At 36.5% G+C, this 25,162-nt stretch overlaps 1 protein-coding gene across 5 annotated transcripts in view; it reads right to left on the minus strand.

The window, feature by feature from the left end:
- Positions 1-25,162, minus strand: part of nipbl (NIPBL cohesin loading factor) — a 205,200-nt gene that overhangs the window by 29,040 nt on the left and 150,998 nt on the right. For all 5 annotated transcript variants that reach the window (XM_062972485.1, XM_062972486.1, XM_008116105.3 and 2 more), the window contains 13 exons: positions 24,319-24,525; positions 23,517-23,588; positions 23,334-23,423; positions 21,173-21,276; positions 19,400-19,486; positions 15,906-16,134; positions 14,158-14,309; positions 12,714-12,794; positions 6,664-6,764; positions 4,760-4,898; positions 2,712-2,794; positions 996-1,128; positions 243-386 (listed from right to left, as the gene is read on the minus strand). In XM_062972485.1, the coding sequence (XP_062828555.1) occupies positions 243-386; positions 996-1,128; positions 2,712-2,794; positions 4,760-4,898; positions 6,664-6,764; positions 12,714-12,794; positions 14,158-14,309; positions 15,906-16,134; positions 19,400-19,486; positions 21,173-21,276; positions 23,334-23,423; positions 23,517-23,588; positions 24,319-24,525 (1,622 nt within the window). The remainder of the gene's footprint in view (positions 1-242; positions 387-995; positions 1,129-2,711; positions 2,795-4,759; positions 4,899-6,663; positions 6,765-12,713; positions 12,795-14,157; positions 14,310-15,905; positions 16,135-19,399; positions 19,487-21,172; positions 21,277-23,333; positions 23,424-23,516; positions 23,589-24,318; positions 24,526-25,162) is intronic.

Here is a 25,162-nt window from a genome sequence, read left to right on the forward strand (position 1 = left end):
TCAGTTGTAAATAAGGACTTCCAGTGTTAGGGTGCGGGTTTTTGTTTTTGTTTTGCTCCCAACAACACAAAAGTTTCCAAAAATCAATTTGCTTCTCTAGCAAATTATCTACTGGCTCACTTTATCATCATCATCATCATCATCATCATCATCATCATCATCATCATTCCCAAAATAATTAATCAACAATACACTCTAATATTTAAGCAATAAATTTTAATCAACAAAAGTTTCATACAAACCTGTTTTAAGATTCGAGCTATAGATCCTTGATCCATTTTACTAGTGACTGCATCCTTCCTTAGTCGTGCTGCTACAGTTCCTAGATAGTCAAGTGAGGCTACTCTCAAAGCCATTTCTGTAGATTTATTACTAAACTGATGAACCTGATAATAAACAAACAAAAATGTTTGTTAGCAATTTTGCCTATATATGAATCAATGGCACTACAACCCACAGTAGCACCTTACTAGTAGCATTAAATTTTCAAACAGCAGCAACAACACACACTTTAAAAGTAGTTTTCTAAATAATATGTAGGAATTCAAATACAAGGCAGTTAACAATCATGGAGCCCACCCAACTGATCAGAGTGTAAATCCCCCAGCCCTAGTCAGTACATCCAACAGTAAAGAATGTTGAGAGTTGTAGTCCCACAATATCTGGAGTGCTGCATGAATCAAAAAAGTATTCTAAGCATGATCACAAGAAAATTTAAGCTGAAAAATAATTCAAACTTCTTAAGAGAGATTATAATAGGTTATTTTTAATATGATGCTTTGTTTTGAATATACAATATTATTAAAACAATCTATCAATACAAATAAAAACTGATTTGTCATTACAGCACTGTTCTTGAAACTCTTAAGTATTCAAGATATAGTTTTCTAGAATAGATGCTGACCAAATTAAATTGTGAATTAGATCAGGAAACTGAGGATTAGTTCCATTTTCAGGCACATGTTCAGGACCCACTATATGTCCAGGTATCTTACCAGTAGTCTTCCTAGTAAACTAAGCAGCAGCTCTGCAGCTGGCCATTCTGGTTTGTTGACAGTGGAAAGGAGATCTTGAACAAAATTCTCAAAGAGTGGCCTATAATCCTCTTCACCTTGTTTGCTACCACATCTGTTTAATTAAGTGGGAAGAGAAAACAAGGTATTAAAGAAAAACATATACTGTGTGCTTCATTGTACTATGACATCAAACAAAGTTAGTGTCACAAAATATCAAAATGTATTTTTACTAAAAAAATCAATAGGAAGTTTCTCTATTAGTACACTTATGACTGCATTCTGAATATCTTTTAATCTAAAATTTGACATTAGAGTGGAGAAAAGCATAATGTGTGGACTGGAAAGCAGATAAAGTTACTGTGAAACACAACACGTACACAGGATAGTACACACAATTAGTGAGAATACTGTGAATATACTCAATAATGTTTGGATGAAAAAAAATAATGTGTCCAGAAATTACAAAGTGTAATACTTTAGACTAGTAGGACCATTATGCTAAGATTTTAGCTGTATATATTTTCAAAACAGGGTGTACAGGTTTGTCTGCCTTTGGTGTAATAAAATCCCAAACTTGCTCTAGCCATTTTACAGCCGATCGACTAGTGCCCTTTATCTAGGTTTTCCATGTTATGTTAGTGCAGAAAGAGTACTGAAATAAATTTACTTTTCTATTATCTGTCCATATGTGCCATATTTTTTTCCTACCAAAACACACCACCTTGCCTTTGAATAATTACAAATGTGTTTGTTTGCAGAAGAATTATGATATAATCCACCTGAGACCAATACAAGAGAATGACATCAACACTATTATACAATTAGAATACTAGATTTTTGCCTCATTGCGGATGCATGGAAAGATGTACTGGAAAAAGTAACAGTATCACTGGACTACGTAGCACATCTGTTCTGTATGGGTACTGGGACATGGGTTCAAGATTGTGACACAAGCAAAGGGAGTCATCACCTTTCCTAGCAGAAGATCATCTTTGAGAAGCCCTTTAGGCCCACTGCTACAGAACAGCAGCTCATAGGACAAGATCATAAGGAGATCACATTTAAAATACTATATTATTATAGTGTCTTTATTGTGAAACTCTGTTGATATATCTGGCTGTAAGCACCGATTCCTAATATATGAGTCAAACCAAAACCCTATAAATAGTTCTTACACAAATGCTTAAGAATCTGCACACATTACACTATGTAACTTGATTTTTGTCCCTGGGTTATAAATGTCTAATGGATTATATCATAAAAACATGTTAAAAGTTTATTAAACTGCAAAAACTTTGTTTTTGTGAGACATCCTGCAGCATATTTTGCTATAGTTTTTCAATGAATATCTCATCGAGTCTCAACCAATTCAACATCGTTTGTGGCCGCCACAAAAGGAATGTTTTTGGAGTAGAACAACTAATTTCAAAGTAAGTACTACATAAATAAACAGGAAATAATACTTTCAAACCAGAAACATGATTTTTTTCAAATTTTGTTACATAGTATTATTAAAAGATAGAAACTCTGATAAGAAGTTTGCATTTCATAATACTCTGGACATCTCGATGTGGACAATGCCCATCTCTAAAAAGGAAAAAACTGAAACTGTTTCCAGACAACAAACTCTGATTCTATAATGGACATAATCAAACACCAATGAAGTATGTAACACAGTTGAAGTCTACTACTCACTTCTTAAGAAAAATAGAAAGGAAATTTTGTGCTGTTCTCATAGCTGTTTCATATGAGTTTGTAATGATGACATCCTGATCCACCTAAAATAAATACAAAATTTATCAAATATATTTTTTAATTTTTAAGAGAATACACAACATATGCAGTTCTCAACCTTAGCCGAAGAGAGGCAAGCTGAAGTCTTTTTGGAGTGTAGCAAATACTAAGAACTTTTGAACCCATCAATCAATGAAATGATGAGTGTATCAGGCAATGTTGTTTAAACAGTAACATTGTCGCAGTTTCTTCGTTCTATTGATTATATTATTAAAAACCTAAATTTAATAGCTAATCTCAACTAGAGCAGACTCACTAAAGTAATGCAATTTATGTACATGAGATGTTGATACTCACTATGAATGGTCCTTCTAGTGAGACTGAAGGAGCAATCTACCCACACCCAGTGAATAAAAAAGAAAGCGACTGCAGACCTATTGAAGTAATATTTATGTAAGTTGATGTGCAAGGAATTAATTTTAATGTGTCTTCTTTAGTTGGAACTAGCAACTAGATTTAGGCCAGCGTTTACTCTTTTTCCTTTATTTCCTGTCTCTTCTGTTTCTTTCACACTCTGCACTCTCAAGGCTTTCTCTTCAGTGCCCTTCCTCTCTAATCACCAACAATTATCTTCTTCTATTTTACTTATTTGTCAAATTCTACACTCTCCTTTTATAAATCCAGCATTTCATAACCTTATAAAAGGAGGGATTACATGAATATATCCTAATGAGTTGCATGTGTTCCTGGGTATCACTTCTTTAATTTAAAACTGGCATCAGAGGCAAAAATAACATGGAAATAATATGACAGATTCCCACACCACAAAAAAGAAGAGTAGTTCAACATGTTTCAACAAGGTTTTTATTCAAAACTAAAACCCAAATGTGAAATAAAATAACAAGGTCAAGTAGATCTTGTAGTAATCAGACCACCTGAAATCTTCTTTCTTTTTGGCCCATCCTAAGATACGGTTGATATAATCTGATGTATTCGTTGGATTAATGTGAAATTGTATACAGACTGGCTCTGACTTTTGGCCCAATGCTACTGGCCCTGTTGTAATGGTCACACAGTGTTTTACTGTTTTAAATGGGATATGATATTGGTTTTTAAGTGTGTTTTTACGATCGTTTGTTTTACTATATTTTGTATTATATGTGGCATTAATCTTGCCATTATGTAAGACCGCTCTGGGTTCCCCTGGGGGAGAAGAGCGGTATATAAATTAATTAATTAAATAAATAAATAAATAAATAAAATGCAACCAGGCATGACTTTTTCTTTTACCAGTCTTAACTTTTCTTATGATGACCAGATGTCTAGAGCTATGATTTCGTTACACGCTGATGCTAAGGCAGGCTCACCTACTCTCCCCTTTTATTTCTTTTTTCTGTTCACACATGCTCAGTAAGGGATTCTGGAAGTAAGTAAAATTTACCTTGCCTGTTGTAGGCAGGTACGTATAGCTACAGTAGGATCAGGTAGAGCGGACTCATGCAATATTCTAGCTCAAGGTTCTGAACTGAGTTGCCTATTGCAGATAGACTGCTGCAACACACACTAAGTCTGTATTTCTCCAGGCCTCCTCCACCGTGAAAATAATATTGCTAAAAAAAATTCAGCTAAAAAGATGACAAGTGGAAGGAGGGAGCTATGTGGACAATTGCTCTATTTCTATCCCGCTCTATCTCACCCTGAAGGGGACTCAGAGTGGCTTACAGTTTGGCAAAATTCAATGCTACATTTCAAATACAAATCAACACACACAACACATTAAGCAATAAAAACAGATGAAGCATATAAATACAATTAAAACAGTTAAAACATAGTGCCTAGACCCATGGTCATCATTTATGCAGCTACATTTATGTCAAATTCGGTATTGCACTACTTCCCAAATGCCTGGTTCCAATAAAAATCCCTGTAAAATGGTGCTTTTATATTAGAGGCTTTGCAAACTGAGATTGCTTGCATATTCATCTCGACTCACGCAAAGCATACTTTACCTTTTTATTTGACTCATCTTCATTATTAGAGTCCTTCTCTCCTGATGGTAGATGCACAACACATTGAATCAGCTGTAGTACCAATGCAGTCACCATCTGAATATACATAGGCTCCCCATCAGTATCACTACTGTTCAATCTGTTGAAAGACATCAAGTCATTTTCAATTTTAAAAAAAATCAAGACAAATACCACAGGAATGCAAGGAGAAATGTTTATGTGTCTTCAATTCTTGGGCATTCAAAATTGAGAGTGATGAAAACTTTAAAAATATATGCTGGTCTTTTGGAAATTTGGAACTTGCTTTAACATTATTTTGAAATACAGTAGTCTCTCAGTTAACAAGAACTAAACAACCCTGGGGGAAAAATCAAAGAAATAATACGTAAAAAAATCTGTTTTATAATACGTAAAATTTAAAAACCTTTTTTTTTTTTTAGAAAACTATGCTATATGAAGTTGTGTCTTTATTTGCTTTTAATTGTTGTATTTCTATATTAGTATCAAATTAATACAGAGTTTATGATATGGCATAGTATGAAGTATAGTATTAGTTAGGCCTATTTTTAATAGTAACTCTCAAGTAACCAGAAACTATATTTATCTGGCATTTACCCCATGGATGCCAGATAACTGTATGTAACCGAGTAAGATTTCTTTGAGAGTCAACAATAAGAAAGGAGTTAAAGTTTTCTATCAGACTTTCAAAACACTTCAATTTTGTTGATATGAAACATAACAATTCATTCAAAAGCACTAAAGAAAATTGTGTTTGCACTTACTGGTAATCAAAATTGAGTAACAATACAGATAAATACATTAAATTTGTGAGAAAAAACTATGTGCATATGGCATTTTAATTGTGTTTTTCAAATTCAATATCTCAAAATACACCAAAAACAGCTAAAATATTTTCATTGCTGGCCTGTGATTAGAGTACTTTTTATATCTGAAAGCCAAAAGAAGGGAGCTATCACTGCATTCAAACCGAAGAATTCAATTTCAAGAAAAACTAAGACATTTATGGAATAAGACAACTCAACATAATCACTTTATACTAAATCCAACATAATCTGAACACTTAAGCTACATATTTAGAACATTTCTCACCTATTCCTTTTGAACAACAACATTATTTTCATCTTACTCTTCCTTCTAAAACACAGCATACATTACATCCTCTAATTTAGCTTCTCAAGAAACACTGTTAGGTTATTTTAGGTAAAAGACAACGACTGACTCATCACCAACTAGTGAGTTTTCAGATCTGCCCAGCTTCGCTGTATAGTATAGCAAGGTGTTTTCCCATCTGGTGCTTGAACAGGGAGCATTTTTTGTTGTACTTGTTCTTAATAGCCACAGCATCACACACAAAATCCCTATCACTGCAACTTTATCTAAAATGCATTTTATATGTATTTCAAACTAATGCATCCATCTGAAAGCAATACAGGGATAACATAGTCACACTTAAAACAGATCCCATCTCTTAGTGCAGTGGTTCTTAACTTGTGTCCCCCAGATGTTTTGGCCTACAACTCCCAAAAATCCTAGCCAGTTTACCAGCTGTTAGGATTTCTGGGAGTTGAAGGTCAAAACATCTGGGGACTCACAGATTGAGAACCACTGTTTTAGTGGAATCTAAGCAGGGTTAGCCCTGGTAAATATTTGGCTAAAAGACCATTAACAAACAGCAAGTGTTGTAGACTTTATTTCAGAGGAAAGAAATGCAAAAACTACCTCTGAGTATTCCTTGCCAAAGAAAACCTTACAATATTCATGAGGTCACCATAAACTGACAAATGACTTGAAGGCACATTTACAGAAGTATAGATTTAGTATAAAGAAATCCAAACATCCAACAAACGCCACCATCAAAAATAGTATGCAGAACCATATGTTACCTGAAGTTCCTCAAACTTCTTTTGCTGGTTGGTAATCTTGCAAGTGATGTGAAGATTTCTTCTAGAATCAATTGCCTATGCTTTTCATATCTTGAGAACACCTGTTTAAAAGATAATAAACTTTTTGTGATTGCTTATATGTCTCAGAGATTTTCCAAAGAAACACATGATGTATATTTAAAATACAATGCTGTCATTTTCCAACCTATGCTTGTTGGCTTAGAAATATGACTCAGGTAGCAACATTATATTATTGCAAATGTAATGAACATTTTAACAGATTTATTTCCTTTAATTTCTTGTCAATAACAATTTATTACTTGCTTTATGTTCAATTCAAAACTAAGGAGGAAACCAATAGATAATACAGTTGGGCATCCCTTGGGCAACGTTTCTTGTAAACGGCTAATCTTTCCAAACCCAAAAGCATCGCTTTTAAACATTTTAAATTGTGTTTTTTTCCTCCACAAATAGATGAACACCAAAGGTCTTTATCAAGACCATTGCTAACGATTATGTCTATTAATATAGAAGGTTTGTCACTTGTTAAGGAAGAGCTAGTGGCCAAAATGTCTGAAGACATTTCGTGTGACATCATATGTATGCTGGAAACACACAGAAAGATCACAATGAGAAGACAAAAAATCCTCAGAATGCAATTGGCGTGGAACAACCTCACAGACAATATGGTACTGCCATTTGTGTACGAGTTGGTGTAGCAAACTCTGCAATCTCTCTCACAGAAGTGATATCCTGTGGAACTCCATAGCTGCAGTGTATCATCACTCTACGAACCACATGCCATTTTATTGTGAGAGATTTCAATAGCCATAGCTGTGTCTAGGGCTATAACGAAGATGATAGAAATGGCAAAGCAGTTCTAATGTGGGACGACAATAGTAAAATGAGCCTCCTCTATGACAGTAAATTACCACCATCATTTTATAGTGGCCAATGGAGACGTGGTTATAACCCTGATCTGATTTTTGTAAATGAAAGCATAGTCCACCAATACATTAAAAGGGTATTAAACCCGATACCTAATAATCAACACAGACCAATATGCTGCCAAGCATATGCAGTTGTAAGACCAAAAAGTGTCCCTTTCTGCAGAAGATATAATTTCAATAAAGCTAACTGAACAAAGTTTACAGAGAACTTGGAAGCAGATATTTCTGATATAGAACCATCTATAGAAGGCTATGACCTGTTTGTAGAAGCTGTGAAAAGACCCTCGAGGCTCTCAATCCCTAGAGGCTGTCGCAAAAACTACCTACCAGGACTAAGTGAAGAATCGCTATACCAGCTACAGGAATATCTCAGACTATTTCAAGAGAATCCATATAGCAATGAGACTATAGCAGCAGTACAAAAATTATCTACATCCATAGCTAATGCTAAGAAAGACCCTGGATAGAGCTGCTTGCGAATCTTTATATGTCCAAGAATAGCTGAAGAGCCTGGCAATTGCTGAGACGCCTGGATAGTGACCCTCTGGTCAACTGCGGACATGCAAACATAACTCTAGACCAGGTAGCACACCAGCTAATTCAGAATGGGAAAATCAACTGCAGCACAGTAAAGGTGAAAATCAACAGGGTGCCAGAACGTGAAACCCACCAGTTGTCATCTCCCCTAAATCTGAAAGAACTCAAGAGAAGCTATTAAGCAATGCAAAACTGGTAAAGCACCTGGCCTAGATGACCTGACAATGGAGCAAACCAAACACTTGGGCCCCAAAGCTGAAAACTGACTTTTGAAATTTTACAATAAATGCTTGTCATACAAGCAGAATCCCAGACTATGGAGGAAAACAAAGATCATTGCCATTTTGAAACTTGGTAAAGATGCCTCCAATGCCAAGAAATACCAACCAATCTCTCTCCTATGCCATCTATATAAAGTATATGAGAGGATGCTATTAAATCAATTAGAACCTGTTATTGAATCTCAGCTTATTCCACAACAAGCAGGTTTCAGACCAGGGAAAAACTGTACAGTCCAAATTCTTAATCTGACTGAGTACATCAAGAAAGGATATGAGGAAGGTTGCATTATGGGAACAGTTTTTGTGGACCTTACGGTCCTATGACACGGTGGAACATAAGAAAATGCTTCATAAAGTATATCATATCACCCGGGACTATGATTTTACAAAAACTGTCCAGGCCCTCCTAGAAAACTGCAGCTTCTATGTGGAGTTTCAAGGCAGGAAAAGTACATGGAGGAGGCAAAATAATGGTTTACCCCAAGGCAGTGTTATTGCACCAACCTTGTTTAACATTTTTACTAACGATCAGCCACAACCACCACTTACAAAGAGCTTTTTATATGCTGATGACCTTAGCCTAACAACACAAGCAAAAGACTTTGAAACAGTCGAAATCCAACCTACTAATACCTTGAAATATCTCTCCAGCTACTACAAAGATAACCACCTGAAGCCTTACTCTACCAAGACACAAGTGTGTGCTTTCCATCTACAGAACCATGAAGCCAATAGGAAATTGAAAACTACCTGGGAAGACCAAGAGCTTGAACACTGTTTCCATCCTAAATACCTTGGTGTCACCTGGGATTGAACACTTAACATATAGGAAACACTGCATGAACACCAAACACAAAGTAGATGCACGCAATAACATCCTGCAGAAACTTACTGGCAGCGCATGGGGTGCAGACCCAAAATTAATAAGAACTGCTGAGTATATGCTTGCCCTGTTTGGCACAAGTCTGCCCATGCGAAGCAGGTGAACAGAGCATTGAATAAAACATTCGGAATAACCATAGGATGTCTCAAACCTACACCTGTTGATAAACTCTATAAGCTAGCTGGCATTGCCCTCCCTGATGTGTGGTGGGAAGTTGCTGCTAACTGTAAGAAAAATAAGGTTGAACACTGTGAAAGCCATCCACTGCATGGCTAACAGCCTCCTCCCAGTAGATTCCAATCAAGGAAAAGCTTCATGTGGACCACCACTCCTCTTGACCTTCCCCCAGCAACAGCGAGGGCATCCTTCTGGGCAACTAAGCCAGGAAATCCCAGTTGGATTGGCCCCCCATGAAGGTCTGCATCCAGGGGCAAACCAAGAATGGGCAACCTGGAAGTCCCTGAACAGACTCAGAAGTGGAGTGGGCAGGTCAAAAGACAACCTGGCAAAATGGCACTTCCTAAAAGAATCTTCCACCTTGTGCAACTGTGGAGCAGAGCAGACAACTCCGCATCTGTATGCTTGTCCACAGTGTACAGAGGAAGAATTGTTTGAGGCTACAGACAATGCGATCACTGTTGCCCATTTTTGGTCAAAAGATATTTAGCCACTTGTGCTCCTTCTATTTTTATCAGTTTTATACTAATTTATGCAGTGCTTTTTGATACAAAATAAATAAATAAGAAAAATAATTACTCAATTTTTTTAAAAAACCTTGAAATTATGAAATACCTATGGTATTTTCTAATTAAATGAAAATCATTACTAAAATACACATTCTCATTCATAAATGAATTGCCAGAACCAGGATCCAACTAGGTTCTAACACTGATAAAAGAAGGCTTGACAGATCAAAAAGAGGTTACAGTATTTCACTGACTCTAAGACACACACTAATTCCCAGCTTTGATTCTAAGAAAAAACATTTCTTAGAATATCTGTTAGAATTTCAAGAGAAATCTGGCTAGATGTGCTACTGAGTGAGCAAGAGGTTGTAGGAAGCCATTATTATTCTGGTTCCCTCCTGCATGCCTGTTCTCACCCCATGGTACCTTATTTGTTTCACTGCCCAGCCAATGTGTGTGAGATTGGCCCTGGAGAGCCTCCGCAAACCTGCACCTGATGCCGTTGCCCCACAGCTAACTGATTTGTCTTTTTTAGCCCTGCAAAAGGGCCCTGACTCCAAGCTGTTTTAAATATTCCTTGTCTCTTTGACACCATTTCCATTCTTGACAGCTATTTTTTGCTCCCCACTTGCAGTACCTCCCACTTCCTCAGCTGCTGCCACTCCTGCATATGTTCTTTTTTTAAAAAACAACAATGGTGATTCTAAGACACACACAATTTTTTGAGATGTTTATATGGGAGAAAATGCATCTTAGAATGGATGTAATATGGCATTTCTCTTCCCATACAGTCCCCACAATAAGCCAGTTGTTTCTCCCTCCCTCCTCTAGTCCTCAGTGCCACCAGAAATTATACACCAACAAATTCCTAGCCTTTGGGAATAGATACTAAAGCTGCATGAAAGTCTCCCATGTCTGCAAAGATGGGAACTTGTGTCCTCCAAGGGTCTGGCTTCCATAACTATAAATACATGATAGGATTCTGGCTTTCAAATCTTTTTAAAATAACCATAACTTCTCTACTACAAATGCTAAAGGTGTTTCAAAATTAAAATGTATAGTAAATGGAGAAGAGACTGATCCTATAATCTACCTTCTGACCTCCGCTGGAAAAATCCTGGCAAGAATCCTTGCAAACCGCCTTCTACCTGTCTCAGAAGACACCCTCCCAGAATCCCAGAATGGCTTCTGCCCCTCCAGAGGAACAGTGGACATGATCTTCACTGCATGACAGCTCCAAGAAAAATGCAGGGGGGAAAAATCAACCTCTGTACATAGCATTCATCGACCTTGCAAATGCATTTAACACAGTGAATCGCAGTGCTCTCTGGACCGTCCTTCAGAGATCCTGGACCATCCTCCATACTACCCTGACAAATCTGTGAACATCCTGCAGCTCCTCCATGATGACATAATGGCAACAGTCTTGGACAGCAATGGTTCCCAAAGTGACCCATTTAAGGTGGAATTACGTGTCAAACAGGGATGTCTTATTGCCCCAACCTTATTTTCCATCTTCATCACTATGATACTTTGTCTTGTTGATGGGAAGCTTCCCACCAGAGTGGAAATCATCTATCGGACAGATGGCAAGCTATTTAATCTCAGCAGACTGAAAGCCAAAACCAAGGTCACAACCACATCTGTTATAGAACTCTAATATGCTGATGATAACATAGTCTGAGCACACTTAAAAGAAGACCTACAAGCCACTCTAAACACCTTTGCAGAAGAATACAGGAAGCTCGGCCTCTCATTGAACATCGAGAAAACCAAAGTGCTCTTCCAGCAGTCATCAACCATTCCCTTTGCAATGCCAGGAATACAGCTTAATGGTGTAACATTAAAAAATGTTGACAATTTCCGCTACCTTGGCAGCCACCTCTCCACAAAAGTCAACATTGACACTGAAATACAACACCGGCTGAGCTCTGTGAGTGCAACATTTCTCTGAATGAAGCAGAGAGTTTGAGGATTGGGACATCCGTAGGGATAACAAGGTGCTTGTTTATAAAGCTATTATCCTCCCAATCCTGTTATACGCCTGAAAAACATGGACTGTCTACAGATGTCACACTCATCTCATGGAAAGATTCCATCAGCGCTGCCTCCAAAAAATCCTGCAAATCTCTTGGGAAGACAGGCGGACAAATGTCAGCATGCTGGAAGAAGCAAAGACCACCAGCATTGAAGCCATGCTCCTACGTCATCAACTCCTCTGGACTGTCCATGTTGTCCGAAAGCCTGATCACCATCTCCCAAAGCAGTTACAATACTCTCAACTTAAGAATGGGAAACGTAATGTTGGTGAACAGGAAAAGATATTTAAAGATGGGCTCAAAGACAACCTTAAAAACTGTGGGATAGACACCAAGAACTGGGAAGCCCTGGCTCTTGAGCCCACTAACTGGAGGTCAGCTGTTACCAGCAGTGTTGCAGAATTTGTAGAGGCACTAATCAAGGGCTAAAGGGAGAAGGGTGCCTGACCGGGACCACCTTCCATCTGGAAGCTGATGTCTTCACTGCGGAAGAACATGTGGGTCAAGAATAGGTCTCCACAGCCATCTACGCATCCACTGCCAAGACACTACGCTTGGAGGACCATCATGCTCGAGCTACAAGGGATCACCTAAGTCAGTAATAATCAATGAACACTGTACATTCATGCATTGCTATTTTTAAAATGAAATACTGATTTTAGAAATATACTTACTGCAGTGACTAGTTTGATGGCACACAACTGAAGTTCACTGACATTTTCTACAAAAAAAGGAGTTATTCCCATTGAAGAAACCTATAAAAATATAAAAAGAATGTAAATTGCCATAATGTTTAACAAACTGAAATAACATTTATTCTAACTCTCTGGATTAAAATCCAATGCACTTTTTCTTCTCATGAGACTTATTTCATCCATCACTGAAACTGGGGCAGGGGTAATTCTCTTCCTCTGCAACCCCTTTCTTGACATCAACAACAACAATTATGCTATGGAGGACAGGAGGTCTCTTTTGGATAGATTTTGGGAAATAGAGGAATATAAGGGATAAAAGGAGAAAGTTCATAGTTTTAGAGTACTGCAACCGCCTTTTCTAATTGCATATCTCGTTCTCATACTAGGTATCAGTATGTTACAAGCACATTTAAAAATATGTTGCGTTTCTGATCTAAGACAGAGAAACATACTCATCACCTTGTTTTATAACACTATGTAACACAATTTTTGTTTCTGGGTTATAAATGTCATTTCCTAGATGGTTCTATCATAAAAACATGGAAAATATTTATTAAATTGCAAAAACTTTGTTTTTGTGGGACATCGGCAGCACATTTTGCTATAGTTTTTCAATGGATATCTCATCGAGTCTCAGCTAATTCAACATAGTTTGTGGCAGCTACAAAAACAAAGTTTCTGGAGTGTAACAACTAATTTCAAAGTAAGCACCACACAATTAAACAGGAAATTAAACTTTCAAACTAGGAACATTTTTTTCAAATTTTGTTACATAGTGTAATATTTCTATTGGTTCTAGATTAGTTCAAATAACTGTGTTAATGAGGAAATATCCTTCAACTACAGTGAGCAATTTTTAAAACTGAAAGCATGCATGAAGTGTAGGAGGTGAAATGAGATGCTCAGAGATAAGTCATGTCAAAAACACACTAAGAATGCTGAATGAGTGGATAGATTTACAGTTGCCGATGCTCAAAAGTGCATATATTATCCTCACTTCTGATAACTAAGGCTCAAATATTTTATTTAGATTTAAATCTCTAGCATATTAAAGTTAAAGTTTTCCAAAGTGTGCATTGCTGCAACACGATAATGTGTTGCTTGTAGTGTGCGGGTAGGTCGCACAAATGTAACAAGAAACGAAAAAAACTTACAAATTATAGATTTTTAAATATATAACTGAAAGGTTTTCATGAGATATGTTGTGTCCTCAAACATTTCATTACTATAATGTATGTATGTGTCCGTATTTCTTATAAGGGTTTGGTTTAATCTCCACTTTGTTAGTAAAATTGGAATTACTGTCACAAAAAGCACCATGTTTAAAAAGTGTGTCACCAACATGCAATGTTTGAAAAGCGCTGATTTACTAGAAATTATTTAGACTCACATAAAAAGATGGAATGAAAAGAATCAAGCTTACCTGAAGAATAGTAGTGTCAGTGAGAAGCTGTATCTCCAGTAATTCAGCCAAGCTGCTAACAATATCACAAACTTTGTTGTATAACATCACTATTACTCTCTGTTTGTGTGTCGAACACTTGGCACGCTTTGCTTTTGAGCTTAACAAACCACCTAGGGAAAAATGTAAAACCAATTTATATTATTTGCAGCTTTAAATAATATTACAAACTATTATAATATATATAATATTACAACCTGGAAAGAGAACTTCTGAGAGAGCACTCCAAAGTTTTTATACAACTACTATATTATTATACATTCATGTAAAAGTTGACTTCATGTATAGTCAAGGGCATGTTTGGGGTCAAAATTACAGATTTCTGATATGATCTATGGATAGCCAAGGCCCATTCCACAGGGAGTGCAAAGCACCAGTACTACCTGGGGAGGCTGACCCTGACCACTGCCACTGCAATTTTCCCACATAGGCATTCAGAAATGGCAATAGTGGTGCCACATCAGGAAGCAGAGAGGGTCAATTCTTCTTTTAAGTTCTCCAAAGATGGATTAAGCTATGGCCTTTCACTACTCTACTTAGAGAAGGTACAGTACTTACAATGATTGGTGGATAAGTTGACCCAGGTTTTCTTTGGGTCACTTTTTTGACTGAAATTTCTAGACTGATGCATGTGTATATATTAGCTTGAGTGAAACTAATTATTTCTAGGACATCACATCTTCGCACCTTACTACCAGAGTCACAGACCAGGTCTGCACTATGTCCTGAAGCAGCTTTGCCTACAATAGGCCAAAGGGACCTCCTGAAGCAAAGGACTGAACCGATGATAGAGAAAGATGAGAAAGTATGGAACTAGCAAAACTTATTCAAGAAGAAAATTGTGAAAATAATAATTAAGAAGTAAAATACTAAGCTCTGGAAGATTTGCCACAAACACACACTCCCCCTCCCGCTTCTCACCAGTTCCCTGCATTTTCCCAATCAGCTTTCTCTGACTGGCATTCAAAATCAAGTAAAGGAATCTTGTGACCTATTTATTTATTCATAAATATTTTATTAGAATACAATTAAGTTATAATACATGTAACAATATACAAGCAACTAACAGTACAAATAACACTAATGAATAACTGCAGCTACATACCTAACTCGGGAATATATAAGACTGAAAAGAGCACTCAGCAACCCGATGTTGCTTGCTTTTAAACATGTAACAAAGACTATTCTACTTTAAAGGGCTATATAGATAACCTTTTATGAGTTGCTTCATACTACCAATGTCTTTATTGTCTCTGAATTTTATAAGATCAATACTGGTTCTGCTGACACTCTGCATTAAATAAAATGTAGTTCCTACTTTACATTTAAATTAGTTTTTCCATATGCCCCTATAGCAAGAACCAAGGCAGTATGACTCAAGGAGCTAAGGTATGTGTGAATGCATGTAAATATTTTTAACACACCCTTTTATGATGAAATTTTGATGTGGGAAAAGAATAAAATATCTTCAAATTAAAATCACTAAGGCATTTAAACAAGATAAAAGCATATTAAACAGTTCAAACAAATTAAAACAACTTCAAAATGCTGGAAGATTAATTGTATGGGTGGAGACCAGCACTCACAGACACATTTAAAATGGTTGTTTCAAAAAGAGATTAGGGATAATTAATAGACTTTAAATTAAACACTTGGAATCTGTCTGCATTTCATTCAACATTAATACATCTGTTAGTTTTCATACTGACCACCATGAGGATCCAATCTGTAAACAGGATCATACTGAGGATAAAGAGTGTTCTGCAAGTGAAATTTAGTATATTGAATAACTCTTTCTATTACATCTTCAATATATACAGCTTTGGGCATGTTGGGTGATGTCATAATATTGATAGCTGTAAGACAGGCATCTGCTGATTTTGTGACTCTCTCCATTATCAAGTCTCTCCATAATCGTTCTTCATCTTCTGTGTCATTCTGTAGAAAAATTCAAAATGCTAACTTTTAAAAATATTTTTCAAAAATGATAAAGAAATAGTCAATGCAAAAATATGATGAATTATATTCATTTAATAAAATATATTTTTCAATTTCCTTTAAAAAAAACCCTCAATAGTCACATGTAAGTAAGGAACTACTCCACTGTCTACTTCATTCCTATCTTAGGAAACTCTTTCCTAAATTATACCAACCAATTTTTCCCATCAGTTATGTTCCTATACTTTTATCAACAGCATGAATTAAAAGGTCAGTTTCTGCTCTACCAAAAATGTGAATGTTGTCTAGCAAACTGGAGAGATATTTAAATTAGCCAAGACATCCCAAAATGTCCTTGTATCAGAGTGCACTGAAAATACAGAGGCGTTCCTTATTCATGGAAGTGAAGTCTTTTAGAACTGCCCTTCTGAAAAAGATGTTCTTTTCCATTTTCTGCTGCCTAGTAAGAAACCCAAGAGAAATGAAGAAAGGGGAAGAGGTAAATGGGCAAAAAGCCACGAAGAACGAACTTCAGATCCAAACAATCAATGTGAATGTCCAAAGGAAGTGTATATAGCTTTTAACAAATTAGTAACAGGAGTGACTCCCACAGTGGAAAGTCAACAAACTATTCCAAAGTCTACTTTTGTGGACTACGTTTCCCATGGAACATCTTTGGGATAAGAGTCAGATATTAGCATTTTAAAGACATCCTATACAGCAGGGCTTCTTAAACTTTGTCAACTTGTGACCCCCGCCCCCCCCCCCCCCCAAATGAAAAAATCCCCCATGGAGGTGTTGGAAGACATAAACATATAGTGAACTGCTTCCTGCTAATTTCAGATTAAACAGGGAATAATGCACAAAGCTGTCTTTGATACAGGGTAAGTCATAGTTTAGCATTAAAAGGTCAGCATTAAAAGTGTCATGTTGAATTCCTGACGTCTTCAGATAGCATTAGAAATATTCCTGTCTAAAAATGTAAGAGAATGCTGACATTCAATGTAGACAGTACTAAGATAGACAGATCAATAATCCGAGTAAGGAAACCTTTTATTTTTGTATTTCATTGCTATTGAGAATGTACAACTAATTGTCATATTTTAGTTGCAGGTCCAAGAGCAGGTGTTTCATACAAAATATGTGAATGTATTTAGCCATTCATCCTGAACTGCTGGACAGAGGTTATGTTTTAAAATTTTTAAAAAAATAGGCACTAGAGGGCAGCAGTGGATCAACTTCAATCTAGTACAAACATATCCAACTAGAATTGCTGTATTCCACTGCTGAACTTTATGTTTACAAATAAGAATGAGTATAATTTAGTAATGTGGGCATGGTAATCTTTTGAGGCAAGCACTAAGCATTGGTGTGAATCTTAAAAGATACATGCAACTTTATCAATGTGTGAATTGCTAGAAGAGTTAAAGTTCTGTGCACTGTGCTCCTCAGCAAGGACTAAAGAAATGAAAAGTGAAAAAAAAAGATGAAATGCAAAGAAAAAAAAAGAGGAAATTGAGAAGACCGAGAAGTATGTGCTAATATGAGGAGCACAGAAAGAACTATGTGTAATGGGGAAAAACAGATATGGTGCCGAGAGGATACAGACAGTAGAAATTATAGAAAAAGAAGGTATACAATGGGATACTGGACTTGGGAAAGCAACACAAAAGTGGGAGATGGGAATATTCACCTAAAGTGGTTTAAAGAAAAACTGAGGTGATTTTAAAAGCACAGGTAAAAGAGTATGTTTCTTTATGCAGTGCATAATAAACTTTACTATCATATATTCATGAATGACAACTTGAGTGGCTTTAAAAGGAGGCGGGATGGACTACTACCTATACTTCTTTCATTGTCAAAGTTTGCATACTACGTATTCCACATCACTTGTGGGGGAGCAAAAACAGAAGGGTGGTGTTACATTCCTATCCTCCTTGTAGCCTTCCTGTAATTGATTGGCTTTTACATGGAATGGAGTATGTTTTGGTCCAATCCAGTGTGGCCTTTCTTAGACTAGCTTTTTTTTTTTTTGCATGAAGTCCAAAGGTGAGGCTTTAAAAAACCCAACAACAGTTTACAAAGGAACTAAATAGTAGCAGGCATGGGCAAACTTTGACCTTCCAGGTGTTTTGGACTTCAACTCCCAGAAATCCCAGCCAGCTTACCAGCTGTTAGGAATTGTTGAGTTGAAGTCCAAAACATCCGGAGGGCCGAAGTTTGCCCATGCCTGGTGTAGTGAAAGTAAAAGATGAAAAGTATATTCTTTAGTTAAAATTTACTTTAAAATTCTTGTTAGTAGTAATTTACTAACACAATGCCATTAATAAAATACAAACACATTAACACTTGCTGTCTTAAAAAACCCTGAATTAAATCTTAAGTATAAATTGACTGTCCACAACAAAATGAGTAACAGCACATTCCCTTACAACTTCTTTCTCACAAGTGTATTCTGAGTAGAACCCTCTTTTGCATGGACATTAGGAATTAAAGAATATATATAATGAATAATGAAACTACTGTAAGATACATTTACTATTATTCATGACTGTGAATAGTCAGGACTGTTACATCTTAACTGAAAGTATACTGGAAATGAGAATAGGGAGACATTCAGTGTACTTTGTATTAACAAAGAGGCATATTTCAGTAATTTTTTTTGCTGTTGGGAGTAATCAATTTCTATGAATAGCCACATGATGGCACCAATGTGTAATGTTTAAAGAAGAGGAAGAAGAAATCAAAAATAAAGAGATTACCCATCAACAAAGAATAAAACATTTCCTTCTAAACATTACTATATAGAAACCTCACGCTGTGGTGATTTGAGCACTGGACTATGATTCTGAAGACCAGGCTTCAAATCCCCACTCAGCCATAGAAACTCACAAGTCACATTCTCTCAGACTCAAGAGAGGCGCAAATGGAAACTCCCTCTGAACAAATCCTGCCAAGAAAGCCTGTGATAGATTCATCTTGGGGTCACCATTAAATCTGAAATTACTTGAAGGCACATAACAGCAACAGCAACAATGCCCTTGTATTATACTTTTATTATAAAATAATAATAATAAAATAAAAGCCCATAATCACTATACACTAAAATGAATGCAAATAGTTATGTGATTTCAAAAAAGGGGATTCCAACACATGACAACATGAATTTCACATCTGAAACAAAATAAGCAAAATTGGAAGTCTACAAATAGGTCTGTTTGAAAATGTAACACATGTATAAATAGAATAAATGTTAGGGTCTTACATGGTTAAGCAGAGTTGAAAGCTTTGCACCATCCTGAATGTTCTTCTCCAAGATGTTTAGAACTTTCACAGTTTTTTCGGTTGAAAGCTAAACAGAGAACAATTTATCAAATTAATTATCTTCCATACATACATTATCCTTTCTAACCCAGACCTTTAGACAGATCTTGATATAAAAAACAAACATAATTCATCCTTACATTGTGAAAAAATCTGGGAAGAAATAGCTTCAAACAAAAACAAAGCATTTTCTAGTTTTGTTCAGTATTACAGTACAGGCAGTCCCTGAGTTACAAACATCTGACTTACAGCAACTCATAATTAAGATCGCAGGTGAGACATCAGGAAGTGAGTTATTTATTTTGTGTCAAAAGCATTGCTAATAAATAAGTTTAAAAGCTATAAAATAAAGGAATCACAAACAGCTAAATAGTTTTAGACTAAAAGTGGGCAATAGCAATCACATTGTCCGTAGCTTTAAACAACTTGTGGGCAAGCATACATATGAGGAGTTGTTTGTTCTGTTCCACCGTCACACAAGGTGGAGGATTCCTCCAGGTAGTGCCATCTTGCCAGGTTGTCTTTTGATCTGCCCACTCTGCTTCTGAGTCTATTTAGGGACTTCCAAGTTTCCCATTCTTGGTTTGCCCCTGGAGGCAGACCCTCATGGGGGGCCATCCAGTTGGGATTGCTTGGTTTAGCTGCCCAGAGGGACACCCTTGCTGTTGCTGGGGAACATCAAGAGGAGTGGTGGTTCTCATGAAGCTCCTCCTTGACTTGAGTCTACTGGGAGGAGGCTGGTAGTCATGCAGTGGGTGGCTTTCACAATGTTCGACCTTATTTCTCTCACCGTTAGCAGCAACTTCCTGTCGCACATCGGGGGGGGGGGGGGGGCAATGCCAGCTAGCTTATAGAGTTTATCAACAGGTGTAGGTTTAAGGCATCCTGTGATTATTCTGCATGTTTCGTTCAGTGCTATGTCCACCTGCTTCGCATGGGCAGACTTGTGCCTGACAGGACAGGGGTATTCAGCAGTTGAGAAAGACAAGGCCAGGGCTGATGTTCTTATTAATTGTGGATCTGCACCCCATGCGCTGCCAGTGAGTTTCCACAGGATGTTGTTGCGTGCAGCTACTTTGTGCTTGGTGTTCATGCAATGTTTCCTATATGTTAGTGTTCGATCTAAGGTGACACCAAGATATTTAGCATTGCAGGAAGTGAGTGAGAAAAATCTACCCCTAGGAAGGGAAATTCACCTCTGAAAGAGTTATCATAGGGGAAAGGTGTCTCCACAGAAGCTTTCTCACCAATCTTTGTTTCCACAACAAGTCAATTTTTCAAAATCCAATCATTGGACAGCAAAACAGACACCACAGGGGTGTTAACCCTTCCCTATGTTATCTAAAGCTTATATGTGTATGTGTGTGTGTGTGTGGCTGGCTGGAGTTACACTTAAAAATGTACCTGTTTTGACTTACACATAAATTCAACTTAAGAACAAATCTACAGAACCGATCATGTTCGTAATTTGGGGAGTGTCTGTATTTAAAGTCTGCCACCAAGTGACCAGATAAACTTAATTCTGTACTACATGAGAACCAAAACAACTCATAGATACATCTCTGTCTTAATTTAGAATACACATATGATTTATTGTCTTCCCCAATATCCTCAAAATTTAAAACAACTTTCCATATCTTATTTGATTTGTAGGCTAATTCCTCTTTAAAGAAAACAGTATTATATTTTTGTTTAAAAGAAAAAAATACTTTACCCTGTCCATGATGCCCATGGCTTTAATTTTAGCTGACTCACTACCCAATTCACTAAGTTGATGTTTTCCTAGTAATAACTCTTGAGGCATTTCATCATCATCTCCTAAAAGAAAAGGGGGAAAGGAGTAAACATATGTTTTTCTTTTTAATGCAGCAGCAAAACAAAACAGGCACCAATACTTTTAGATGTCAAAAATAAAATCTGTGTCTTAATATTAGCTATAATCCACTAATTATTTAATCACATTAGTCACACTGAAAATCCATTTGATATACTGTGAAACAATTAACTGGATGCCATCTAGAACATTCATAGATCATAAATAGCCTCAAGAATTCTCTCCAACAGGATTCTATCCTTTAATATACTTCAAAACATTTATTCAAATAATTTATATAAATCAGAGAGGGCATATCTAATAGTCATAAATGGGAAATATTGGATAGGGAAGCAACTGCAGAAATACCTGTGATTGTCTTACATAGCACATTTTAAATGCTTTTGAGCATGAAACTCTCTTTTCTTTTGGTAACAATTTAACATGAGTAGTTTCATTCATGGGATCCGAATTTTGCTGCTCTTGCTAACAAAAGAGTAAAGAAGTAATGATTGAGCAGTGTTCATGAGCACAGTTGTTCATTCACGATGAATGTGAATGCGAAATGCACATTTACCCAAATTTAATTATATCAGATTTATTGAATACAGTAGTCTTGCTTATCCAACCTTAGCTTATCCAACGTTCTGTATTATCCAACACAGTTTGCCTTTTAGTAGTCAATGTTTTTGTAGTCCATTTTTTCAATACATTGTGAAGTTTTGGTCATAAATTCGTAAATACAGTAATTACTACAGTGTGATACCTCAGGCACCTTTGGCCCCTGACCCTGTGACTATTGCTGACCAGGACGAAGAAGACTTTGGTTTTCTTCCAAGTCAGCAAGATTCAACTCCTTTTCAGATGCCTTCTATTGACATTGCTGAGCCAGCACCAATTAAGGATGCCCTTGAAACAGTGCTGGCTCTCCCAGATTCTCCGGACGGGTTAGCGTTTGATCGCAGGGCCTTTTTGAAAACAGAGATCGCAGAGACAAAGCTTGAGGAGAAGCGCCAGATTAGCAGAGTGTGGTGACTATGGCTAAGCTTAGTTCTCTTGGGAAGAATTGGGGAGTCAGGCACCTGGTTTGGGGGAGCTTATGAACTGCAATAAAAGTATTGCGCTGGGAACTTTCCTTTGAGGTGTCAACTTTACTTCTTACTGAGAAGCATCATCGTCTCTAGCTCTTGAAATCCAAGCGGCCTGAAGGTGCGCTTACTCTTGGGTAGACCAGGCGCCGGTCTACCTCCTTGCCCAAGTTTGGACTGCGTTTCAGCTCCTGCACATCCAGTTCATGCCTTGCCTTGAAATCTTGCTTTTGGACATCTACGCTAGAGAACTCTTCTTTGCCACTTTGCTCCTTTTCCCCACTCAATACTCAAGCCGAGTTTGATTGTGTTTCGGTTTCTGGATTTTGGACTTTAATATCGGACATAAGACTTTCACTTATTGGACTAATTTTGATCTTTCCTGAAAGGTCAATTGCTTATTCAACTTTGCTGCTTATTTCCTTTTAGAACTTTATTTGCTTTAATAAAGATATTATATTGTTATTGGCCTCTGTTGGTTTTCAGTGCTCTCGCTGCCTTGGGGTGTAACATACATAATGTTATCATGTATTGAACTGCTTTTTCTGTCCATTTGTTGTAAAACATGATGTTTTGGTGCTTAATTTGTAAAATCATAATGTAATTTGACATTTAACAGTCTTTTTCTTCATCCCTCCTTATTATCCAACATTTTCACTTATCCAACGTTCTGCCGGTCCATTTATGTTGGATAAATGAGACTCTATTGTAGGTGCATGGCATGAATTGGAAACAAAAGTTGCACCTTCCTTCACCAATAGAAAATTGACTAATAAAAGATCAACATGCCCATCTAAAAGTTATCTCTGTGGTGGTTCTTTCTAGGAACTGTAGGTAACTATCAGTAGGGGGCAGGGAAGGTGATTCCACCAAAGATGACAAATCAAAAGAAGTAATCTACAATGGAGGATAATGGCTTAATGAATCTCAGCAGCACAGAAGTTAAGGAAATACAAAGTCAATTAAATATTTACCAAAACCAGTAAAATCCATGTCTTCCAAATTATCCAAAATATTTTCTACCGAAGCACTGAACCTCTTGAATGTAGAGGAATCCATCATTTCTAATAAAAACAGAAAGCACGTTATATAGAAGACATAGACTACTAAGGGAAATTAACAATGAATTACAAAAACTTTATTATTTTAAATGTTACCTTCAGGTGTTAGTTTTGGTTCATAAGCTTTTCTCTTCTTTTGTTTTTCTTTCTTCTTCATTTTTCTAGCCACTTAAAATATAAAATGTATAAAATGAAACATTTCCAACATTTTTTCTGGCAATTCATTGTAATCATGGATTTTTCCCTGTCTCAAACTAATCATGTGCGTAAGATACATATAAAAATTGTCATGCATTGAATGCAAATTCAGGTGCATGTAACTAGATAGAAAACGAAGCAAAACTTTACCTAAATTTAATGAAACATTTATTATCTCATACCACAGTTTACTCCTTTCAGCAAGGTCACTCAGCCTTCGATGTAGCATTTTTACTGAGATAAAACAATTGCCATGGACAAGTGTTGGTGAGCTAATATTATTTTACAACCTCATGATCCATGGATCAAATTCTGGTTACAACCCATATGTTAAAGAGTACATTTAAGTATTTATTTTATTTTAGTTTAGTTTATATGTCATCTTTTTCCAAAGAAGCTTCCAAAAACAGTACATTAAAAATGTTTGCCATACAATGTAAAAACAAATAAACTTACACCATAATACATTTTAAAATAAATAAAAACCATACAAATGTTTAAAAATATGTAAATCAATAAAAAACCACCCTTGCTTATACATTAAAGCTTGCTCAAAGAAAGATGTCATCACCTTCTGGCAAAAGAAAAGTAGGAAGGCGGACAAACCAGCCTCTCACAGAACACAATTCCAAAGTTAGCACGTATTTTCTTTAAAAGAAGTGTTACAGAGAACTATGTTGCATAAAGTACTGATAATTACCCTCACTGAGGCTAGGAGGAGGAGGAGAATAATCATCTAGATCTGAATCTTCTGGACTTCGGTTTCGATATCGACTGCTACCAGAACTCCTCCTTCCTTCGTGATAATGGCTGCTCCTTCTATGATCTGCAGAAGTTCGTCTGTCATGCTCTTCATATTCCCAAGCTTTATCATCATTTCTGTCTTTTTTATGTCTTTTCCGCGAAGCTAGAAATGAAAGCACTGTTATAAAAGCTGAACTCAGTTTCAAAGGAATTCCACATTTCTTCATCTAAGGGAAATTAAACATAAGCACTCTCTTAGAACTCTTCAATTTTGATACTAGTTTTACTTTTTTAATACAAAGTAGTGTTTTCACTCTTTTGATTAAGTTCTGTCTCTAATCATTGATTTATATATGCATGTGTGTGCGCTTGTGTGTTTTGCATAACACAGCTCAGTAACAAATAAATTGACAAATCCACCACTTTCACAAACTTTTGGGACAGCATCCAAAAAGTTTGTTTCATGACTGGAGGGAGAAAATGTCTTGCAGCCTGATCTTCATTTGTTCTTTCTGCTGCAGATATTCCCACAATTGGGTTCTTTTTAATGCAAATTTCTTAGATGTGTTTGCAGATCTTTTCTATATGCACCCTTTTAAAAACATGCCTTAATGACCTCTCAAACAAACATTATGCTTTCTTACTGCTTTTGTAGTGGCTTAAAATCTTACCGTTTTTCATTGTTATTTTGTATTTAATTTATACTTTCAACTCTCATTATTCAGCCTCTCAAGGTTGGAGCCTCTTAACTTTTCTGTTTTTGATATATTCTGAGCAAACCACATTTAATTTACTCTTCT

The sequence above is a fragment of the Anolis carolinensis genome, chromosome 2 (assembly GCF_035594765.1).
Source record: "Anolis carolinensis isolate JA03-04 chromosome 2, rAnoCar3.1.pri, whole genome shotgun sequence".
Taxonomy (NCBI): domain Eukaryota; kingdom Metazoa; phylum Chordata; class Lepidosauria; order Squamata; family Dactyloidae; genus Anolis; species Anolis carolinensis.